Source organism: Protopterus annectens, chromosome 14.part0 (assembly GCF_019279795.1).
Source record: "Protopterus annectens isolate FY-2018-M chromosome 14.part0, PAN1.0, whole genome shotgun sequence".
Lineage (NCBI taxonomy): Eukaryota > Metazoa > Chordata > Ceratodontiformes > Protopteridae > Protopterus > Protopterus annectens.
The window spans coordinates 416,921,347-416,944,374 of record NC_056748.1 but is presented as its reverse complement, the minus strand read 5'-3'; the positions used below and the strand labels follow the sequence as shown (position 1 = coordinate 416,944,374).

General features: G+C 38.2%; 1 protein-coding gene across 1 annotated transcript in view; it reads right to left on the bottom strand.

Annotated features, from left to right (window-relative positions):
* Positions 1-23,028, bottom strand: part of DHX32 (DEAH-box helicase 32 (putative)) — a 507,915-nt gene that overhangs the window by 150,006 nt on the left and 334,881 nt on the right. The window contains exon 9 of the mRNA XM_044056183.1: positions 14,748-14,938. Coding sequence (XP_043912118.1) covers positions 14,748-14,938 — 191 coding nt within the window. The remainder of the gene's footprint in view (positions 1-14,747; positions 14,939-23,028) is intronic.

Sequence of the window (23,028 nt, the reverse complement as noted above, 5' to 3'; positions counted from 1 at the left end):
TGTCAAGCTTCACTCTCTGCACCTAACAGCCTGGCATATTCTGTTTTGAACCATAGTGGGCCTCCACTTCCTCAGCAAGTTTTGAATGTTATTTTGGAAGCTAGAAGGCCTAGTACAAGGAAAGTGTACGCGGATAAATGGAAGAGATTTTTATTTTGGAGTGCAGCAAAAGATTTTGATGTTTCTGGGCCTAATTTGAGTGTGGCTCTTCAATATCTTACTGAGTTACTGGACAAAGGTTTGTCTTTCTCTTCTATTAAGGTTCATGCTGCAGCAATTTCGGCTCACTATGATTGTGACCCACCATTGTTTTCTCATCCTTTGTTCAAGCAATTTCTTAGAGGGGCAAAGAATATAAGACCCCCACGAAAAGCTCCTGCTCCTGCTTGGGATCTCAATTTTGTGTTGGAGAAACTCACTCTACAACCTTTTGAGCCTGCAGCTACTGCTGAGTTGAAATATTTATCATGGAAGACTGCTTTTTTATTGGCCATTACCTCTGCAAGAAGGGTGTCTGAATTACAGGCCCTTATGGCGGTTGAGCCTTTCTTGATTTTCCATAAGGATAGGGTATCATTACGTACTAATCCTTCCTTTATGCCTAAGGTGGTTTCTAGTGTGGCTTTAAACCAAACTATTCATTTGCCTACTTTTTATGCAAATCCCCAAAATAAAGGGGAAAAGATTTTGCACACTTTAGATGTTCACAGGCAGTTGCGTTATTATTTGGACAGAACTAAAGGGTTCAGGCAGTCTCAGCAGTTGTTTGTTTCTTTTGCTTTGAGTTCTCAGGGCAAGCCTGTGTCAAAACAAACTATTTCTAAGTGGATTGGGTTTTGCATTGCTTTCTGTTATTCCCATCATGGCAAGGAGATTCCAGCTGGGATTAGGCCTCATTCCACTAGGGCTACTGCCACTTCAACAGCTTTTTTGAGGGGAGTGGCAACCGAGGATATTTTGGAGGCAGCTACTTGGAGTTCTGTGCATACTTTCTCTAGGCATTATCACCTGCCACTTTACTCTAAGTCCAGGGCTGGTTTTGCCACTGCTGTTTTGCAGGGCATTTTGGCAGCTCCTGCTTCCTTGTAGTTAGCCATCCTCCCTTACCTCTGCTTTGGGATTCTACCCAAGTGTAAGGACTGCAGCAATGTGAGATGAAGAACATAGTACAGTTTTGTACCTACCATAAATGTAGATGTTCGAAGATCCACATTGCTGCAGTCCTTCCCCTCTGTAGTTGGAGGTGGTTGTGTGGGTTGGGTTGTACATATTGTGTATATTGTATATATTGTACATATAGTTAGTGCAAGGGGGGTTGGTTAGTTGTTTGCTGTCTTTTGGTTTTGACCTTTATTTTTAGGGTCTTCTGACATCTGGGGCAAGAAAAGACTGAGGATATGACGCCGGTCATGCGCATTTGTACCCTGACGTTCTGACGTCAGTCAAATGCGCCCTGACCGACGTCAGCCTTATACTTTGATATTCGGGCCGACCGAGGACAGTGGACTACCCAAGTGTAAGGACTGCAGCAATGTGGATCTTCGAACATCTACATTTATGGTAGGTACAAAACTGTACTTTTTGCAAGGTTATGGAGCTGTTTGTATTAAAGCAAGGTATTGGGCAGTTTATTGTTTTGGTAAAGCTTCCATAGTTTGTCCCTTTGGTGCATAATTTGTTTTGTCTCTTTGGATAGCCAAGGAAAGTACAGTTGTGTACTTACCATAAATGTAGATGTTTGAGTGTATTCACTGTTGCAGTCATTACACTTGGGTTATCCTGCTGACAGGCTACCCGCAGTCGGCCAGAGTTCCAAAGTCTAGGTTCAGCGTCAGTTGCTGTCGCTTCTTCCCTGACGTCAGTGCGCCAGGGGTATAAAAGATGCAACTGACGCCATTTTCTTCAGTTTTTCTTGTCCCAGATGTCAGCTGCCCCCAGATAGGAAGGCTGAAAAGAATAAATTATGATAAAAAACATGCATGTACTAATATAAACATTTCCTACATCTACAAGCAAATACACCACATAGGTTGTATAGAGTTGAGAAGCACAGAAAAGTCCTAGCAGTGAAAAAGGAGGATGGTGGGTGGGTAACCTGGACTGCAACAGTGAATACACTCGAACATCTACATTTATGGTAAGTACACAACTGTACTATGTTCATCGTGTTTCACTGTTGCAGTCATTGCACTTGGGTTGAATCCCAAAGCAGAGGTTGGGTGTCTGGGTCTAAATAGGATTAGGAGAGGCTACCAGGCCCTGCAGAACTGCAGTGGCAAAGCTTGCTCTAGATTTAGAGTAGAGAGGTAAGTGGTAGTGCTTGGTGAAAGTGTGCACTGAACTCCAGGTTGCAGCTTCTAAAATGTCTTTGGTTGGTACTCCTCTGAGAAAGGCTACTGAAGTGGCTGCTGCTCTGGTAGAATGTGGCCTAATGCCCTTAGGCACTGATTTGCCATGTTGTGCATAACAGAAACGAATGCAGTGTCCTATCCATTTTGAAATTGTCTGCTTTGTGATAGGCTTTCCTTGTGATCCTGCAGCATAGGCTACAAAGAGTTGCTCAGTTTTTCTGAAAGCTTTTGTTTTGTCCAAGTAGAATCGTAGCTGTCTGTGTATGTCCAAAGCGTGCAGAAGTCTCTCCCCTTTATTCTGGGGGTTTGGGTAGAAAGTTGGTAAATTAATGGTTTGGTTAAGAGCCACATTGGAAACCACCTTTGGCATGAATGTTGGGTTTGTCCTAAGAGAAACCCTGTCCTGGTGAAAAATGATGAAAGGTTCCACAGCCATTAATGCCTGTAACTCTGAGACTCTTCTTGCTGAGGTTATTGCTAGGAGCAGAGCAGTTTTCCATGATAAGAATTTTATATCAGCTGTGCTGGCTGGTTCAAAAGGAGGCAGTGTGAGCTTTTCTAAAACAAAATTGAGATCCCAAGTTGGTATTGATGCTCTCCTTGGGGGTCTTATGTTTTTTGCCCCTCTGAGGTACTGTCTTAGTAGAGGATGTGAAAAAATAGGAGGTTCCGTATCGTAATGAGCTGAAATGGCAGAGGCATGGATCTTAATTGATGAGAAGGATAGGCCTTTGTTCAGCATCTCAGTTAGGTATTGTAAAATCTGAGGTATATTTGGAACAAGTGGTTCAAGCCCTTGTGCCTGGTTCCAAGCACAGAATCTCTTCCATTTTTCTGCATAAGATTTCCTAGTGGTGGGCCTCCTGGCTTCTAAAATGACATCCACAACAGCTTTAGAGAGAGGCGCAGTCTGAGTGGCTACATTATCTGCCATGCTGCCAGATTTAAGGTTCTGAGTTGACTGTGCAGAATCTGATTGTTTTGTTGAGTCAGAAGATGAGGAATTTGAGGTAAAGGCCAGGCTGGGCCTTGAGACAAGCTCTTTAGGATTGGGTACCAGTGCTGGCGTGGCCAGTCTGGGGCAATCAGGATCATTTTTGGCCTCTCTTGTCTGACTTTTAGGAGCACCTTGGTAAGAAGAGGCAGTGGAGGGAAGGCATAAACTGTCAAGGTTTTCCAGCTGAATGACAGAGCATCCACTTTCCATGCTTGAGAGTGATAAGTTCTTGTGCAGAATTTCTGTAGTTGGCAACTGAGAGGAGAGGCAAAAAGATCTATGTCTGGGCGTCCCCATTTCCTTGTTATCATGCTGAACACCTGTGGATTTAGTTTCCATTTGTGAGGATCCATGAGATTTCTGCTTAGTTCGTCTGCAAGTGTATTTTTTGTTCCTGGCAGGAATTGTGCCTGCAGATGTACTTGATAGGTCAGTGCTGTGTTCCACAAAGTCATGGCTTGCCTGCAGAGGGGGTAGGAATGTGTGCCCCCTTGCTTGTTTATGTACCACATAACTGTGGTATTGTCCATATTTATTAATAGTTGTCCTGGATGTAGTAGGTCCTTGAAAGCTGTCAGGGCATTCTGTACAGCTAGCATCTCTTTTTGATTGATGTGAAGATGCATTTGTTCTTTGGGCCATGTGCCCTGAATACATTTTCTTGCCATATGTGCCCCCCAGGCATAATCCAATGCATCCGTTGTTATTGTCTGCTGGCTGTGGGTAAGGTGAAAGGCTGTCCCTTGTTGTGGTGACAGGTCTGGGACCACCATTGAAACTCCTGTTGAAGGCAGCGAATTAAAGTTATGATTGTTTCCAGGTTGTGGCAATGTTGAGTCCAAACACTTTTTAGATGCCATTGTAGTTTCCTCATTTGCAGTCTTGCATATGGAATTAGTAGAATGCAGGATGCCATGAAGCCCAGGGCCTGCAGAATTTTTCTTGCAGGGAGCTGGGTCTTTGCTGCCACCATTTGAAAGTAATGAGTCAGTTGCCTTTGTTTGTCTGGCGTGAGATAAGCCATCTAGGCAGTTGTATTTAAGCTTGCACCCAGGAATATTGTCTCTTGAGAGAGCACTAGTTTTGATTTATTTTCATTTACTGTGTACCCTAGGCAAATTAGTAATCTTTTTACAAATGCCAGATGCTTTAGAAGAATGTCCTTGTTCTCTGCTTGAATAAGGCAGTCGTCCAAGTAGGGATATATTTGAATTCCTTTTTGTCTGAAAAATGCAATTACTGGTTTCAGGCATTTTGTGAAGACCCTGAGCGCAGTAGATAAGCCAAAGGTCAGTGCAGAGAATTGGTAATGCATTGAACCAGCTATGAATCTGAGGTATCTTCTGCAAGATTGTCTGATTGGGACATGCAGGTATGCCTCCTTGAGGTCCAAAGTAACTAGCCAAGCCTTCTTGCCCAGCATGGGTAGAAGCTGCTGTAGTGTTAACATTTTGAATTTTGGAACTTCCAGGAAAGTATTTAGGATTGACAAGTCCAGTATTGGTCTCCAGGCTTTGTCCTTTCTGGGTAGTAGGAAAAGTCTTGAGTACAATCCTTGTCCCTGTTCTTGCTGTGGTACTCTTTGAATAGCTCCCATGTCCATGAGAGCAGCAATTTGTTTTTGTGCCTCTGCCCATTGGTTCTGTGGCAGGTCCGGCATACCTTTTGATTCTGGAAGGGTGTGAAAGTGGAACCTGTAACCCTGAGAAACAATATTCAGTACCCATTTGTCCTGGGTGATTATGTGCCAATTTTTTGAGAAAAGTGCTAGCTTTCCCCCTAGGGGTGCTGCCAAAAGGTAAGTGCTTGGCATTTGTAGAGGGAGGTCATTGGGACTGTTTAATATTAAGGTTGTGATTTGTCTTCTCCTCATTTGGGGGCTGAAGCACCCCATTGTTTAGGTCTGTAGGAGCCTTGGGGCTGAGATCTGCCTCTTGGGTGTCTGTATCTGCCTCTTTGTGGCCTGTCTGACACAGGAAAGGACCAATTTGTTGAAGGACAATTTCTGTTAAACCTAGGTGGTTGAACCTGTAAGAAATCCTTTACTGTCTGCATTGATTTTGCTTTATCCTCCATTTTCTTTAACACCTCTTCTGCCTTAACACCAGACAAAGTATCATGCTGTAATGGAGCATCCAATAATTTTACTTTAACATGTTCAGGTAAACTTTGTTCTTTCAACCAAGCATGCCTTTGAATGACAGAGCCTGTAACTGCAGCTCTACAAGAAGCCTCTAATGAATCAAAACCACATTGTAAAGTATGCTTTCCCACTTGTTCAGCTGCATGCAATAAATCCTGCATTTCCTTACTATCAGGATTTTCTGAGTTTGTAACCATTTCCTGTTTTAACAAGGACATGAGGTACTGCTGATATTTAAGCATGTGAAACTGGCAATTTAAAGCCCTTACAGCTAAAGTAGCAGAACTGTAAACTTTTTTCCCCCATCTATCCAGAGCTCTGGAATCCTTATCTGAGGGTACAGGATTTTTAGCAGTGGAAGCCTTAACCCCTTTAGGACCCTGCAAAATTGTTTCTGGGTCTGCAGCAGGGTTTTTGTAAAGAAATATATGAGAGTCAGGGACCCTGTAGTACCTGTCTGGCTTGACTGGTGCAGGGGGTAAAGAATCAGGAGACAGACTGGATTCAGAGAAAACATCAACAATATCAAGCACAGGGGGAATAGTCAGGGGCCTGTGCTGAGGCAATAAAAGAAAGTCTCTGAGCCTTTTCTTGGATTTTGAGTAATCCTGGCTCTCCCAATGGAAATGCTCCCTCATGGTGTGCAGGGTTTCCCCAAAAGAATAATCCTCAGGCGGAGAGGCTAAAGGTATAGACTCTTCTGCATCAGAGTCCTCATAGGGAGGGAGAGAATATCCCTGATCAGAAGAGGAATCAGAGCAAACAGAAACCTGGTCAGAGGAATCATAGTCAGTGTCTTGCCTAAGCCTTTTGTCAGGAGGGGGATCAACCCCTGATTAAAGTAATTAGGTCTTCGGCCATTTTAAGCATCTGTTTCTTTGGCATGGATGACTGTTCAGGAGAATGCTGTACTTGTTTCCTTGTCTTTAATGGTGTTTTTGACTTTGCCTTGGCTGCTGTAGTGGACTTAATAGTAAGTTGTGAAGGTCTGAAAACACCCTCAGAAGCCGATGCCTGCTCAGCAGCTCCAGACCCATCTGAGGGAATAGTTTCCGCAGGCCCAATACCTTGAGTTTCCACAGGCCTTGATGCCTCCACGTGGCTGTCGGATACGGCCTGTGGCTCTGAGGTAGTGGGTGTCAGGGGCTGCGAAAGTGCCTCACTGAGAACCGGAGAACCGGCGACTAGCCTAGAAGAGGCTTTGTCGTTGGTTTTGGACCTCGGATGCCTGTCCTTTTCTTTGTCTTTGCATTTTTTTATAAATTCCGGTTGTCAGTTGTTCCGACGGCATTATGTAGTTAAACCTTCAGCCAAAATAATGTAAAGCAAAATCAAACCGATGTTTAATAGTGCATTTGTTGAATCTAGCACAAAACTGACAACTAGTAACGTCGTGGTCAGGGCCTAGGCAAGGAATACAGTAAGAGTGAAAGTCCTTATGAGGTATTTGCTTCCCACAAGAAATACAATTATTAACTTTTACTGACATCGGTCTGGAGCAAGAAAAAGTTTCCCCAACGGGGTACTTAGCTTTATTGAAGACTTCGGTTCTGAAACTCAATTTCGAAAATCTCAGGAGTCGGCCGACCGGCACTTGCGAACTGCTTTTGCTTCGGGCACCGCACGGCAAGAAAGACTGAAGAAAATGGCGTTGGTTGCATCTTTTATATCCCTGGCGCACTGACGTCAGGGAAGAGGCGACAGCAACCGACGCCAGACCTAGAGTTTGGAACTCTGGCCGACTGTGGTTAGCCTGCCAGCAGGATAACCCAAGTGTAATGACTGCAACAGTGAAACACGATGAACATCTGTATTAGTTTTTATCCTTTTGTTTCTTGGAGGAGCTAGGGAGTTTAGAGTGTCTAGGAAGACAGAGTTGAAGTAGTCTATAGCATTGTCAAGAGGAAGGGTGTTTAGAATTTGCCAGTTCATTTCTTTGAAAATGTTTGAGAATGTTGTGGGGTTAAAGCTGCTGAGGTTGCCAGTTAGAATGTATTGATGCTGGTGTGGGGAAGAGCTAGTTGAGTGATGAATGAAAGCCGGGAGGTGGTCGCTAATGGTGTCAGGAATTGTGCTAGAGTTGGTTATTTTATTTGGATCGGAGACTAGAATCTAATCTATAGTAGATCCAGGGGGATTTATTTTGTTAGATCGGGTGATGGAGAGGATTATTTGAGTAAAGTTATAGAGATTAATGGATAGGGGCTATTGACTTTATTCCAGTCAATATTTACTTCTCCTAGAATGTAAGTTTTGTAGTTAATTTCAGTAGAAGCCCATAGGAGAATATCTTTGAGAGTAGAGATATTGTTACCAGGTGAGATATATAGGGCAGTGATAGAGATATTTTTATGTTTATTCACTTTTAGTTGTCCAGCAGTCAGTTCAGTGTTCTTGAATTGAGGAATTGGAATTTGAAGGGGAATTAAGGTAAGAAGGTTCGAGTAGACTAAGGCAGTGCCCTGCCACCTTTTTTATTTAGTCAGTCATTTCTGAGAGTATGAAATCCTGGGGGCAGGATCTCAGAATCAGAGATATAGGGTTTGAGCCAAGTTTCAGAGATGGCTAAGATGTCTGGTTGATTATGGCTTAGCCAAGCTTAAAATTGGCGGACTTTGTTGTTAAGACTCTGGGCATTGATAGTAAAGATTTTTAGAGTGTTGTGGGGGGAGGAAGGTGATAAGGGGTAGGTATTGCTAATAAAGGGACTAGGATCAGGGTTGGTATGGATATCTCCAGCTTGGACTAGGTTGTTAAAGGAAATACCCTTTAGCCATTTTGGTTTGCAAGGTATGAGTTTAGGTAGATCTAAGATTAGTTTAGGTGTCAGTATCTTAACTGTGGTTGAGAAGATTTTAGGGTGGAATAGGTGCAAAGGGTTGGGCTGAATGAGCGAAGAAGAGATAGAATGGTAATGAGAGTAAGATTGAGGGTGAAGGTGGGTTTGTATGGTGGTTATTTTTGTATGTAATATTGGACAAGAATTGGAGGAATATGAGCTTGCATAGTATAAGGGAATTAGGAACACAAGGAATTAGTAGGGGGCCTGGAAGGTGTGGCAACTTAAGGAAAGCATATTTGAGCAAAGGGAGAGTGATGTGTAGATTTGGAGAAGAGAGTTGCTATGAAGAAGAAAGGGTTTAGAAAGTGATAAAGGTTTTCTAGAAAAATATAAGAAAGAGGAAGGCACTTTAATTGCTAGGGAGGTAGACAGAGTGATGAGTTCAAGTGGGAGGGCTATAAGTAGGAGGAGTAATGAGGGAGGAGCTCCTGTAGGGTAATTAGGCAGGGAGGGTGGGGAAAGTGAGGAATAAAGCTAGGCGTGCTGGGGTGGGTGGGAAATGGGGGTAGGGTAGGGGAGCAGAGTGAGCCTGCAGGGCGAACGGAGTGGGAAGAAACACCCTGAATGCTTTACAGGCTGAAAACAATCAGTCAGAGTCAGGTTGGTAACTTGCAGGTCTGTCTGGTTAAATAGTAAGAGCTCACACTATGAAGTTTAGCTGCTTAGCATTTCTGTCAGGACCTAAGTTAGAAAAATGCAGAAGGGGCTAACAATGGGTTACAGTTAAAGCTTTACAAGAGTAGGAGTATTAAGGCAGGAAGGGCAGTTGGTAAGCTGAAGGGAGGGAATTATATTAGTGACCCTTGGGATGTGCAAATATCCGTGATGCAGGAGGTAGGATGGAAAAGCATTAGTTATTAAACATACATTGGTTGTAAGCAGTCCAGGCAAAACAGGGTTCAGAGTCCTTGCTTAGGTAGTGCACACTGGGAGATGGCCAATTACTGTGGGTCCTCAGCTGTTGTTCTTTTACCAGGGTTTTCTAACCTCTGCAAAATAAAGCAGGTACAAATGAGGTGTGGGTCAGTGATAAGAGAACACAGATAAGCAGCTGTAAGAGAGGACAGTTCTGGCAGCATTCAAGAAACTAAAATTAGTTAATAGAATAGGCGTAAGAGACAAAAATGTGAGATATAAAAGAGGGAGCTTGGGTGAGAGAGTGCAGTGATGGAGTGGTGCATTTCATATGCAATAGAAAATAGAAGGTATGGTAGGGAGAGAAAAAAGGTAATATCACTCGTCAAGAAAATAAAAAGATTGAAGATGTGCAAGCAGTAAAGCAGTAGTCAGGCAAGGATAGGGATCAATGACCTGGTTAAAATCTATAGCAGCAGATACAGGAATAGACAGAGAGCGAATTGTTATCCCTACACTTTTAAGAACAGAACATTAACAATTTGTTAAAACAGTTACAGTGCAAAATAACATCAGAGAAATAAATTCTCCCCTCAACATGTATTATAGTACCATTTAATTTATCCACAGCTTTAAAGAACCTTTCATTAATCAGTAGGTAGATAGGATTCAGTACTTTAAAAACATTGTATTTTGTTTTAGTTTTACTGGCTGAGGACTAAGACTCAATGCAGGAAGAAATATACACCTTAATAACCGTGGCGACACACTTAAACAGTGTAAGCAGGTACTGATTATACACAGCTGCGTAATCCCTTTGCTTCCTATAGTGAGTATAAACGGCAACAATAAAACGGCCTTGTGCAAGACTTTTTATAGCGACAGTCACTTTCATTAAGATGCTGTGCTGTTTTTTATTAATTCTTTGTTTCTACTTTAGTTTTACTGGCTGAGGACTAAGGATCAGTGTAGGAGGAAGAATGCACCTTAATAACCATTGGCAGCACACTTAAACAGTGTAAGCAGGAACTGATTAAACTCAGATGCACAATCCCTTTGCTATCTTATAATGAGGGTAAACAGCATTCTCACTGCGTTGTGAAGACACGAGGTGTCATGTTTTCCAAATGTAAGCCTTGCAGCGTGTAAATGTAACTAGTACACTAAAAACTACTCTGCACATTTACCCTTGCTTGCTAAGTTTTAGTACAGGCAGAACATTTACAGCAAGTCCTATTTACAGCATTTTAGTTCAAAGAACGTAATAGCAATGTCAGGAAAGGCAGTTAGCTAATCTAGTTTGCCAGCAAAATATACAAAATGCAGCAACACCATTTAATGCAGAACAGCAATGTATAGGTAAACTACTACACTAAAAATCTAATCGTTGTACATTATCCTTGCATGCTGGGTTACAATACAGGCAGAATATTAAACACAAGTCCCATTTACAGTACTTTAGTTCAAGAAATACATATTAGCAATGTCAGGTATGGCAGTTAGCAAGCTTAGTTTGCCAGCAGTATGCAGATTCAAAAAAACACCATTTAATGTAGTATAGCAAGGGAACATTTATACAACAGCATTGAAGTACCTGAAAATGGCTATTGCACATCCACAATGGGCTTAGGGAGCAGGATGGGGTAGAAAATGGCATATGGCACCAAACAGGAGCTTTAAATGCCACAAAGGCTCATGGGAGCTCCCCAGACCACGCAAAAGCTGGAAATCATGGGAGACTGGAGATTAGCTTAACAGCACCCTGGATGCTTTACAGGCTGAAAACAATCAGTCACAGTCAGGATGGTAACTTGCAGGTCAGTTTGGTTAAATAGTAAGAGCTCACACTATGAAGTTTAGCTGCTTAGTGTTTCTGTCAGCACCTACGATAGAAAAATGCAGAAAGGGCTAGCAATGGGTTCCAGTTAAAGCTTTACAAAATTAGGAATATTAAGGCGGGAAGGGCAGCTGGTAAGCTGAAGAGAGGGAATTATATTAATGACCCTTGGAATGTGCAAATATCCGTGATACAGGAGGTAGAATGAAAAAGCATTAGTTATTAAACATATATTGGTTGTAAGGAGTCCAGGCAAAACAGGGTTCAGAGTCCTTGCTTAGGTAGTGCACACTGGGAGATGACCATTTACTGTGGGTTCTCAGCTGTTGTTCTTTTACCAGGGCTTTCTAACCTCTGAAAATGATTATTGCACATCCACAATGGTCTTAGGGAGCAGGATGGGGTAGAAAAAAATATATAGTATAATATAGTATAATAAGTATATAGTTGTTTTGTTGCTTTATTTTCTGTTTTATTTGAAACTGAGATAGAATCCTTTTAATAAATTAATTTAATAACATTCATACTTTGTGATTTTGAAATGTTATTACAGCTGAAAAACTAAATAAAATAAATAGGAACCATGTGAGAAACATCTATACAGGTATAATAGAAGTGCTGCTCATGTGTCTGTTTCCATGTATTCTTTTTCACAATTTATAATAAATGTAGACCAAAACCATTCTTTTTTTCTGATAATTTATCAAAGATATTGACAATTCAGTGTTACTATAAAAGTAGTTATTTTATTTTTATCGGTAGCTTACTGTGACAGTCTAGTTTTATATGTCCAGTTTCCATAAGTATAGAATTTAGCCTCTTCGCAATTATGAAATGTACATTATTTTTCACTTACATTAATAACAAAACCTGTTATCTTTTGCAGTATTAAACCATACTTTGACATTTAGCACAACATCAACCTTTGTCTCGTGCTTCCTCACCTGTATGTCTATATCTGTCTCTGGTCTCCTCACTAAAGAGAAGCTGAAGTGCCTGGGAAAATGTTAAAATTGGTTAAAAGTAGCTTTCCATGATACGTTTCACTATGAGTTCCCCTCACCAATCTCTAACTGTATGTTTCATCTTGACTCAAACCAGATTCACAGTCTACAGCACACTGCTTCAGTTCATCAATATTCCTATTTAGAGTCTCATTTGGCCTGTGGTTCTAATGACTAAAATAAAATTCTTTCTACAGTTTATTATTAACTCAGGATGGTTGTAGGATTTATCTCTTTTTTCTGGCTGAACAAGTTGCCAGCATAACCCATATGTGAACTCACCTATAACAGTGAACAATGTCATCACATGTTTCTTGGAAAAATGACATTTATAACATATAATTGCTTAACTCTTTCTGCATATGTAAAGCATGACATCATTGTGAGTTTAAATACTTTGATTGTTCTTAGGTGATCCATCAAAAGTGTCATTGACACTTTTTCTTACTTGTTGAATGCATTATGGAAACTCATATGGAGATCAACGAAAACATCTGAAGCCAAGTTAATGCGGGCACAGGCAAAACATTGCCAATGACCACAGACTGACCTCCAGGACACACATGTAGTCATTTTATATAGGGCCTCCAGTCTCTGTTTTATGGAGCTGTATGCCCTGCTCATTACAATGTACATGAAAAAGGATGCTGTCAGTGTTTACAATTGTTTTTATTTAAACATTATAAGCATAAAACACTGATGAGAATCGCAACTATCAGTTGTCTCTCACAATGGATAATAGTGGCTAGAGTGTGTTTTAACAGTGAATGGTCTAATTTTAGAGTTTGAAAGCTGAGCTTAGGGGACAAAGGAAGAACACTTCTCAGACGTGAAGTGTGAAGGATTGATAACTGCCTAAATGCACATATTCTAAGTTGGATAGTCTGAAAAGCTGTAAGTGGGCAGTAGACAGTATTTTGGGATAGTTAAAACTTCTATATACAAAATGCAGAAATAGATTGAAGGTGAGAAACCAGTAGTTTCTCTTTCCATGGGGATTATGTAAGTGGTTACCTAACTCTGCTGGTGATATACTTTGTCCAAAATATTGGGAATCAAGTATGTTATGCTAATTTTACATAATATTTTTTAAGCAACATTACCCAGTGGTTGAAGGACTATTGAAGAATTAATAAACTGTGTTAAAAAGAGAAGGCAAGTAATAAAATTACAGCTATTTATTCCTTTGACCCCCTCTGAAGGCATCAGTGGCTTGGCTTGGAAGGGTCTATATCACTTTGTCATATCCCACATCAGCAAATACCTCTTCATGAAACACCTGTAAATCAAAGCTCCTAATCAGCGAATGGACTTTTCAATGAAATTTTTCCTAAGGAAACTAACAGTAGGCCACTCTAGTGACCATGAACAAAATCATAAAACTTAACACCTACTCAGGTGGGGGACTATGCCCCCACACCCCCCATATAGGAGGCTGCTCACCCCCACACCACCCTAACTAAATATACTAACTCTGAGATCACACTACAGTGGCGAAAAGGGCAATTTCCAGATGGTGGCCAACCATTGTTTTGCCCTAGGGAAAAAAAATATTGAAAAGTCTGTTCACTGATTTGCAGCTTCAATAAATAGGTGTTTGGTGAAGAGGTATTTGCTGATGTGGGATTCAACAAAGTGATACAGACCCCTTGCAAGACATGCATGTCCTATGAATAGGCGATATTTCACAGAGAAAATGGATTGAGGTAGAGTATACTAACTCGGACCTGTGTTGTGATCACATTAAATAAAGTTTCAAATTCCTTGCTAAAATTTCTTTTGTTTTTATATTTTCAATGCAAGTTTACATTAATTGTAGCTAAGAAAGAACAAGAATAATGTCCAACTTAATTAGATGATTGCACAATAATTAAGGTTACATAGAGATGCATACCACAGGGATAAATTTATTGTGTGAAGACAGATTTATCAGTACTTGATTCATTGATGACTGCAAGAGACACCATCTCTAATGTTATAAATAGTGTTTAATAACCAGGGTTGCTACAAAGAATTTTGGTTTCCATGACATGTAGTGACCTTGAAGTTAGAATAAAAAAAGTATAGGGGCGTAGTAGCCTGAATGGGAGGGGGGAGGCACTTACCAACCTCAGAAAAGTATGTTTTGTTATGTTTTCTGCACTTGTCTGACCTGATTGTCAGTGCTATGGATGTTGTCAGATTGGCACTTTACACTTTTTTGATCAATACCAGCTTTTCATCTGTATCATACCAGACTTTTGGAAAGGTTCAGTGGAACTTTAAGAGTGATGCTGCAAGTTTAGGTTTAACAGTTTGTGATTGACAGGAAATGCTTTTCCCACATATATTTTGCATAGATTGAGTTGCTTTAGGTATGTAGACAGTGTGCTTTCTTTCACCCCTTGCATAAATACAACACGTATAGTCTTCTAGCCCTAATCTGAAAGTGTGAAGTGATGCATCTTACTCATGGTACTAATAGTAAAAAGCACAACAATTCTGGCCATGTAACTTCAAAGCAAATGCACTGTTTGCAGGCATAGATTCATCTTTCTGAACATAAAGAATATGCTGATACTGAGGGAAAATGACTCATCATTTTTTTCGTAGTACTATATGTGTGGACCCTAAGGCTGCAAATAAATAATCTAAGTTTCATGCTTTACCTGAAACATCAAAGATAAAATCTCAAATTGTTTTGTCAATCTAGAAAAATATTAATAGATGTATTTGTACCTGCATAAAATATCCAGACAACAGTGCTTTTTTTATATTAAGTATGTTTCCTTCCACACCAAAAGCAGGTCCTGAAATTGGTAATTCAGTACGGTTCATAATGTCAACCAGTTCATCCCGGATAATGTCAGCCATCTTTAGGGCAGAGTAGTTTAAAAAATATTTGGAGCACCATGTTTCATCATCAGAATCTGTTAGCAAATGGAAAAAAAAAACATGCATTACTTGTTCATGAGCTTTATATATAAAATGCAGAAAAAAACCCTTGAACTAAATATTTAATCTTGTTTACCACATTTAACACTTGTGTTTATGTGTATATATTTAGCTATTAATTTTCCAGTTTTAGTTTTACGCTTCATGCACATATGTACATATCTATATTTTCATTACAATTTCACCTTTAAATTTTGTGGCAAATTGTTTACAAAAAAGTTATTGCTATTGTTGCCACTTACTGAGCTATCCATCTGTTTACTCAATTATAAATATCCTTTCATTTGTAATGTGTAATTGCTTACATGATGTTATGTTATTACTATTGGTTGGTATGTTATACCACTGTTTACTTAATTATATAAGTCTTGATGTATGATATCTTTAATTGCTTACATGATATTATGTCTATTGGTGTCACTCAGTGTGTTATCCCTCTAATTACTTAAAATTATAGTTATAAGCTATGTACTCGTGTTCAGTGTGTTATTACTATTGTCTAACAACAAACAATACTTCTATAATATGAGAATAACGCAAGGTTAGTTGAAATCATTTAGCACTTTCATTCTTCAGTACTAGAACTTCATCAGAAACAATTTCCACAGTCAAACATTCACACTTAAATAGTCTTTCCAACAGAATATATCAAATTATACAATCAAACAGTTAATTTATATGATATCACTTCCTCCTTAATGATACCAATTCAGTATACATTTAATGTTTAAATTCTCATTTATACCAGGAAAAAGATCTGCAAATGAAAATAATTGCCATTTAAGTTCCTTTACTTCCAAAACATTATTCAAATCACCTATAAAATTAACTTGGTCAAGGGTTATAAATTCAATTTTTCTAAAATCTACACAACTAAGACTGTGTTTACCCAATACATTTGTCTTGTCCTTTTTTAATAGCTGTTTTATGTTCAACTATTCTTTTAGCCAGGGGTCTTGTGGTTTTACCCACATAGAACCCCTGGCGTGAAACACAGGTTGCAAGATAAACTACATATACATAATTACAATCATATATATTTTTAAGTATCACTCTAAAACCAATATATTTAAAATATATTGTCTACATTCATTAATAAACCTACACATTTTACATTTCCCACATTTAAACATACCTTTATCAAATCTAACATTTTCTTTACTCAACTCAGCATCTGTATTTGTTTTAAAAAAACTTTAATATTTTTGTTCTCTTATAACATAATTTAGGTTTAGTCCCTGCAATTTTAAATAAATCTTGAGTTCCTTGTATAATTATCCAATTATTATTAATAACTTTTTTAATGGTAACCATATCACTGCTGATAGTAAAGGGAAACTATAATAAAAATCATGAGACAAATCTTCATTTTTGCTTTTTGATTTAAAACCATAGTTTAGAATAGGATTGTTTTTTATTTCTGTTGGCATTTACCTCTTCCAAAATACTATCAATAAGATTTTCAGATAGTTTATTTCCAAAAACATTCCTTTTAATTTATAATTTTCTATTTTGAAATATTAGTCCCTAATAATAATTCTAGACAATTTAATAAATTGTCTACTAACTATATTTTCCCAAATTTTGGATACTGTCATAAATAATCTACATAATTATTAGTAAAAGTTTTCTTTCTAAAAATATTTGAATGAAAGCAGGATTCTTTTTTATCAAGTGTAATTTCTAAATCCAAAAAAATGAGTAACATTCCCCATTGTTTCTAACAGTAAACTTAAGAAAACATATACTTTTTTCCATGTCTTTATTAAATATCTCCAGTTAATTTTCTGTATCTAAGAAATAAAAGTATATCATCTATAAATCTTTTATAGAGAGGTATTTTCTTAAAACCATCCAAATTCATTAAAATTTCTCTGTGTACCTGAAGGCCTAGGCCATGTCTGAAAAGGGTCCCTGGACTGGTATACTCATCTAGTAAATAAATGGCAAAAAATACAAAAATATAACATAGTTTGTGTATCAACTGATGCACTGTAAATTTTTTCATACTACCTCATAACTATGCCTCAGAGTTGCCCCTAATTAGCCTTTTCTTACCACGTTCCCTTAATTTGTTTAAGATTTTCAAAGATGCCTTTATGTTTGTATTCATTTCATGTGCCTGTTCACATGGTAAGTTAGTTCCTTCTTTTTTCTTCATTCATCCTTTTTACCTCATCACACACGTCTTGAAAGTGGTATGCTTATTTTCATCTGACAGCCCTGACTGTCCTCTCCCTGCAGCTGCTGTTTTTCATTTCCTTTCTCATTGTTTATCTTGCAAACAAATACCATTCTTGGAAATTATTTATCACCTTTTTACTTCTGGAGTCAACATACAACTCCGATAGTATCTGTTTTTATAATGGGCAACTTTCAGTTTCTCTTCAGTACTGTTTTGTGCCTCACCCTATCTTTAAGAAATAGTATTTTCCACAAAGAAGAAAGTGTTCGAATGTCAGAAATTAAAGCATAAATTTATAATATTGAATCTATTTAATAAGCATTTATATTACCCAATATTTAATTGAAAATTACTCATTACATTTATATAAACTGGTTTTGGCAGAGTTGTGATTTTGAATTATATCAGCTTTTAAAGAATATATAATGTTCCTCTGATTGTTTTATGTATTTTGCTTTAAGGGACACACCACTAAAGAGTACTGGAATTACTTACTTATTTACATAACCATACCATGCTCATTCTGAGAAAACACCTGAAAAGAAAATTCCTTTGAAGGTTGGAAGACCCAGTCTTATTTCTTTTGAAAGGAGATATTAGGGTAGTCCTGTCTAGCTTGTGTTAAATATTTAAAGGTTTACACAAAGATTCAGACAAGCCAAAAAGCTTGAGAATCTTTATACTTGGCAATACTTTTACTGGGGGACAAAGTTTCATCCTGCACCAACTGCTTTTTCTCTGAAATGCCCATTGTAGTATACAGAAATGTTAGGCACAAAAGAGTGCAGGCCAAAGATCCCAACTCCTCTTTATCATGCATTCTAAGGGAGTCCTGATTGGATGGAGACTCCCTGTATAAGTTATAAGACTCTGAAACAAATGGGAATGGAATTTTTTGTCAGCAAGGTGCACTTCCTCTGGAGGGGGATTAGGGGAAGAGGAAGGCAATATTGGTGTGGACTTCCTAGTTCAGTAGTTCTGATCTTGGGCTTAGGTATTTCCTCCTTCATCTTATTCTGAGCTGATTTATGAAGAACTGACATTAGCTCATTTGCTGCCATAATACTAAGTAAATTGTCTGACTGCACCTACAGCACTCATCTAGAAAGTGCACTCTTCCTACCATGCCTACATCACATCTAAGCACTCTGCAGTTTGCAGAAGCATTTTAACGTGTGCTGTAGATAATCACATTTTTTGAAACATCGAACATAAAAGGAAAAAAAAATAAAAACAAAAACTTTTTTTATGTTTTTGCAGGGGGGCAAGCCCCCCCTGCACCCCCACTCTGAGATCACACTACAGTGAGGAAAACACTTAATTTCCTGATCTACACTGTACTGTGATCTCCATTCAAAATGTTTGTTTCAAAACTTTGATCATATGATACACACACAAATATATATATTATACATTATATATATATATATATATATATATATATATATGTGTGTGTGTGTGTGTGTGTGTGTGTGTGTGTGTGTGTGTGTGTGTTTTATATATATATATATATATATATATATATATATGTGTGCACATATATATATATATATATATATATATATATATGTGTGTGTGTGTGTGTGCATGTACATGTATATACACATTTATACATACATTTTATATATATATATATATATATATATATATATATATATATATATATATACACACACATATATATGGGTCTACTTGAGATGTTCGAAAGACCATATAATTGACATTTTGAAATAATCCAAGATACCTGTTCGTGAAAAGCACTTATTAAAGACCAATGAAAACCACAAAAAAAGTGCTTCTGGACAAAACACCACCATAAGCTCCACACGAATGCTCTGATAAAAACGTCTTTTTTCACCAGTAATGTCCATTAGCACTTTTTTGTAGTTTTCATTCAACATTTTGAAATGTCGAACATGTATAACGGAGCTCCCTATACAGCGCAGAACTGGGAGATTTCCCTTTTCTGCACTGTAGTGCGATTTCAGAATAGGAATATTTAAGTAGCAGGGGGGTGTGGGGGTGCAGGGGAGCTTGCCCCCCCCTGCTAAACACAGTGAAGTTTTGTGTGTTTTACAATATGTAGGAATTGTTCGACATTTCAAAATGTTGATCATATGGTCTTGGCCATATGAAAGTCAGCGTTTTGGAATGTCGAACAATCTGAAGTAGATCTATATATATGATGTGTGTCCTAGCCATGGATGAACTGTAAAAGAAAAAGATAGGACATTGTAGATTTTAATGTAAAGGCCATTGCTGCATGGTATTTTGCTTACAAATTCAAGAGACCCTTTGCCTGTGTTAAGCAGTATCTGATGGGGAGGTTCATTTACTTTTATATTTTTTATTTTATTAATTTTGTTCTATTCTGAGGGGAGGCTATAGAGGTAAGATAAACAGGGAATTATTGTTTATTTATTAATGGTTGTATATGTTACAGAAGATGTATTGTTATTGGGAGTCATGGAAAAAGAGATTAGTGAGGTAACTGAGCTGCGTTTCTTTATTTTTGTTGTTTGTGCTACCCTCCATGCATCCTTTTTCTTTATTGTGCTTTGAGCAAATTTGTGCTTTGAGCAAATTGTACCCACTGTGGTGGTGCTGAGGTAGCGCTGTCGCCTCACAGTAAGACGCTGTCCGTTTCGATTCTCAGCCAGAGCATCTTCTGAGTGGAGACATGCGTGAATGGGCGTACCTTCATTGAAGGTTGTGCGTCAGGGCTGGTAACTCGGCACGTAAAAATCAACTACCAATCATTAGCAGACCGGAGTTCCGCTGTGGCGACCCCTAACCGGGAAAAGCCGAAAGACACAGCAGCAAATTTTACCACTTGAGCCATCTGTGCATCCCTTTAGTTTATTGTACTCTAACAAATGTTACCACTGCTTAGACATGTGTATGTGCCATGCACTACAAATATGAACATTATATCGTGCTAGTAAATGTAAGTGTATAATGCTGGAAGAAAGTCATAGGAAGTTCAAGGCTTTCCGGTTTTCACACTAGATTGTACCTGCCTTCTTTAGGAGTGCCAGTTATGCCTGGGGTGAATTTGTCCTGATTTTGAAGGTGAGTACTATTCATTTACTGAAATACAGTAGTGTCCTTTATACAGTGAAACATATTAATGCAATGCCTAGTATATTCCTGGTTCATGTGTATTAATTGTGCTATTGAAGCATGACATCCACTCTCAGCCTCAGCCCCAGAATCAGGGACAAATCCAGAACTCATGCACAATCAGGTCAGGATTTTAACATGTTTGTACTGTTAATGTGAGAACAAGACTGAATAAACAAGTTTGTAGCAGAGAAAAGCTAGGTAATTTTCCAGATATGTTGTACATATGTCATATGTTAATTTGTATATCAATAATTTGACCTAGAAGGTGTTTACATGGTACTCCATGGTATGAAATGAAGGACTACATAATGTTGCAGAAGGTGACACTAATAACTGTTGTCTGCCTGCTGTAGGTCTGCAGATACTTACATATGTTTATTAATGCAATATGCATATTTGCATAAAAATCATATGTCTGTAAATATCTCTGTCATTATCCACCTTGATAAATTGTAGAACACCATTTCACATGCCCAGTCACCACAAATATTAGGAATGGCTCCTCTGATAAATGGAATAACAGACAAAATATATGTTATTTTCTAGAAATATTATGCATGTATGTCATATGTGAATAATGGTATTAAAAACTTGAATAATAATGTGTCTATCTGGTAGTCCATGGTATGAAATGAAAGATTGGATAATGGTGCAAAAGGTGTCACTAATAGCTGATGTCTGCTTACTACCAGTTTGAAGATATTTATACTTGTTTAGTAAGGCAATATGCATATTTGCATAAATGTCACATTTAGGAAAATATCTCGGGAATTGTCTACCTGAAAGCATTGTGCCACAGTATTTCATTTAGCCAGTCACCACAGATGTCAGGAATGGCCACTCAGACAAATGGGGTACTTGGTACCAGAGAAACTGAGTTATTTTTCAGAAATATTATGAACATATGCCATGTGTTAATAATTATATTAGTAACTTGAACCAGAATGTGTTTCTATGATACTGCTTGGTATCAAATGGAAGAATGCATAATTCTGGAAAAGCTTTGCACTGAGAGTTAGTGTCCACCTATCAGCCCTTGGTAGATATTTGCATTTATATGCCAATTAAATATGAAAATATGCATACCATTTTAATTATGTAAATATCTCAAAAAATAGAGTGATACAAAATTGCTTTGCAGAAAAATGTAGACCACATCAGAGGGAACACAATTCACACTGATAGGTGTGGTCTAGTTGATATGTTTACAAAGATATTAATACTTATTTGTACAATTATACTTATTATTGAATTATTTGCTCAATATAATATTGCCATTAAATCAGGCAGACACATACCTCTCAACCTCTTAGAGCAAGAAATCTGGACAAAGCCATAGATAAAAGTGGGACAAAGGTGCAAAATAGGAGCAGTTTTTAAATATTGCTCTTAAAGACTTAGAAAGCTGATAGAATAACAGGTTTTGCATTAGCATGACTTTTCTGAAGGGTATGAAGTCTGAAATTCAAATGTCTGTCATTATTTTCTAACTTCAATCTTTAATACATTCCTTCCTCTGCAGGCTTTGGCTCACCCTTTACCCTTCCCTTCTCTCCTCACTCGATCTCTCAGACCTGTTATAACATGCTTAACTATCTCACTTCATTTCTATTCCAAATACATATCCAACTGACTTAACACATAGCTTCCTCTCACTACCACGTATACTACTTAGTCAGTCTCCCTCTTACTCCTCTGTCATCCCCTTCCATCCCATTAGTCCTTCTAGCTTGTTTCATCTTCGTGTGGAACATCTGCTTTCTATCTGCTTGAGTTTAGTGCAATATTTGTATATAAGATTTAGGTATATTAGTTTAGAACAGTATCCATTTGAGCTTAGTACTATCTGTATATACATCCTACCTTTATTCCTAGCCTCTAGCTAGATATTGGTATATCTGTTCATTACTATGTTTCATATTGTACGTATATCCAGTGTTTGCTGCAGTATGTATTATTTGCTATTGTATGTATATTCAATTGTTCTTCATGTACTCTGCTGCTCATTTATTGTTCTGTGGGGCTTTTCTCCCCGAGCCTCCGCTGAAAAAGGACCTGTGTCCAGTTGGAATTTCCTGGTAAACAAATGTAAATAAATTAATAAATAAAATAAATAATGATTTGCCAATAATTTGCCAGAAAAACACAATTTCATGAAAAACTGACCAAAAATATGAGGCAAAAATCTGGACATTCTGCGAAAATCTGTACAGTTGAGAGGTATGGGCAGACATATTAATATCACCATTGTGAAGAGAAGTGTCTGCTGAATAACTTTAAAGTTTTCTTTCTTTTGTAACTGTTATAGTTTTTGAGATTTGTTTACAGGAATGTTAGAAAACTGCATTGTCAGAATTTTCACTCAGGGGAAAGCTGTCCAAGCAGAAACTCTAGAGGTGTCATTAGGTGTGAATTTCCACTCAGGCTAGGGTGTGAAAGAGTTAGTAGGCTAATGCTAAAACAAAACTAACACTTTCGGTGCCAGCAACAACAAACATTATATTGGAGACAACTAAGAAGGCTGCAACACCAGTTAAAGTGCTCATCAATGTTAGGTGGTGGCTAAGCGGAGATGACAAGGATATGACGAAAGGAGAGTGATGCATTTTAGTGCAGGAGAGGCACATAATATTGTAATATATAATAAAGCAATATCATTAGCACCGCCAAGGTATGGTATTAGATGTCTGTTTGAAGTTCTCAGGGTAATCAGATGCAAAAATAAAAACTGTAGCAGTTCAAGCCTAAGTTTCT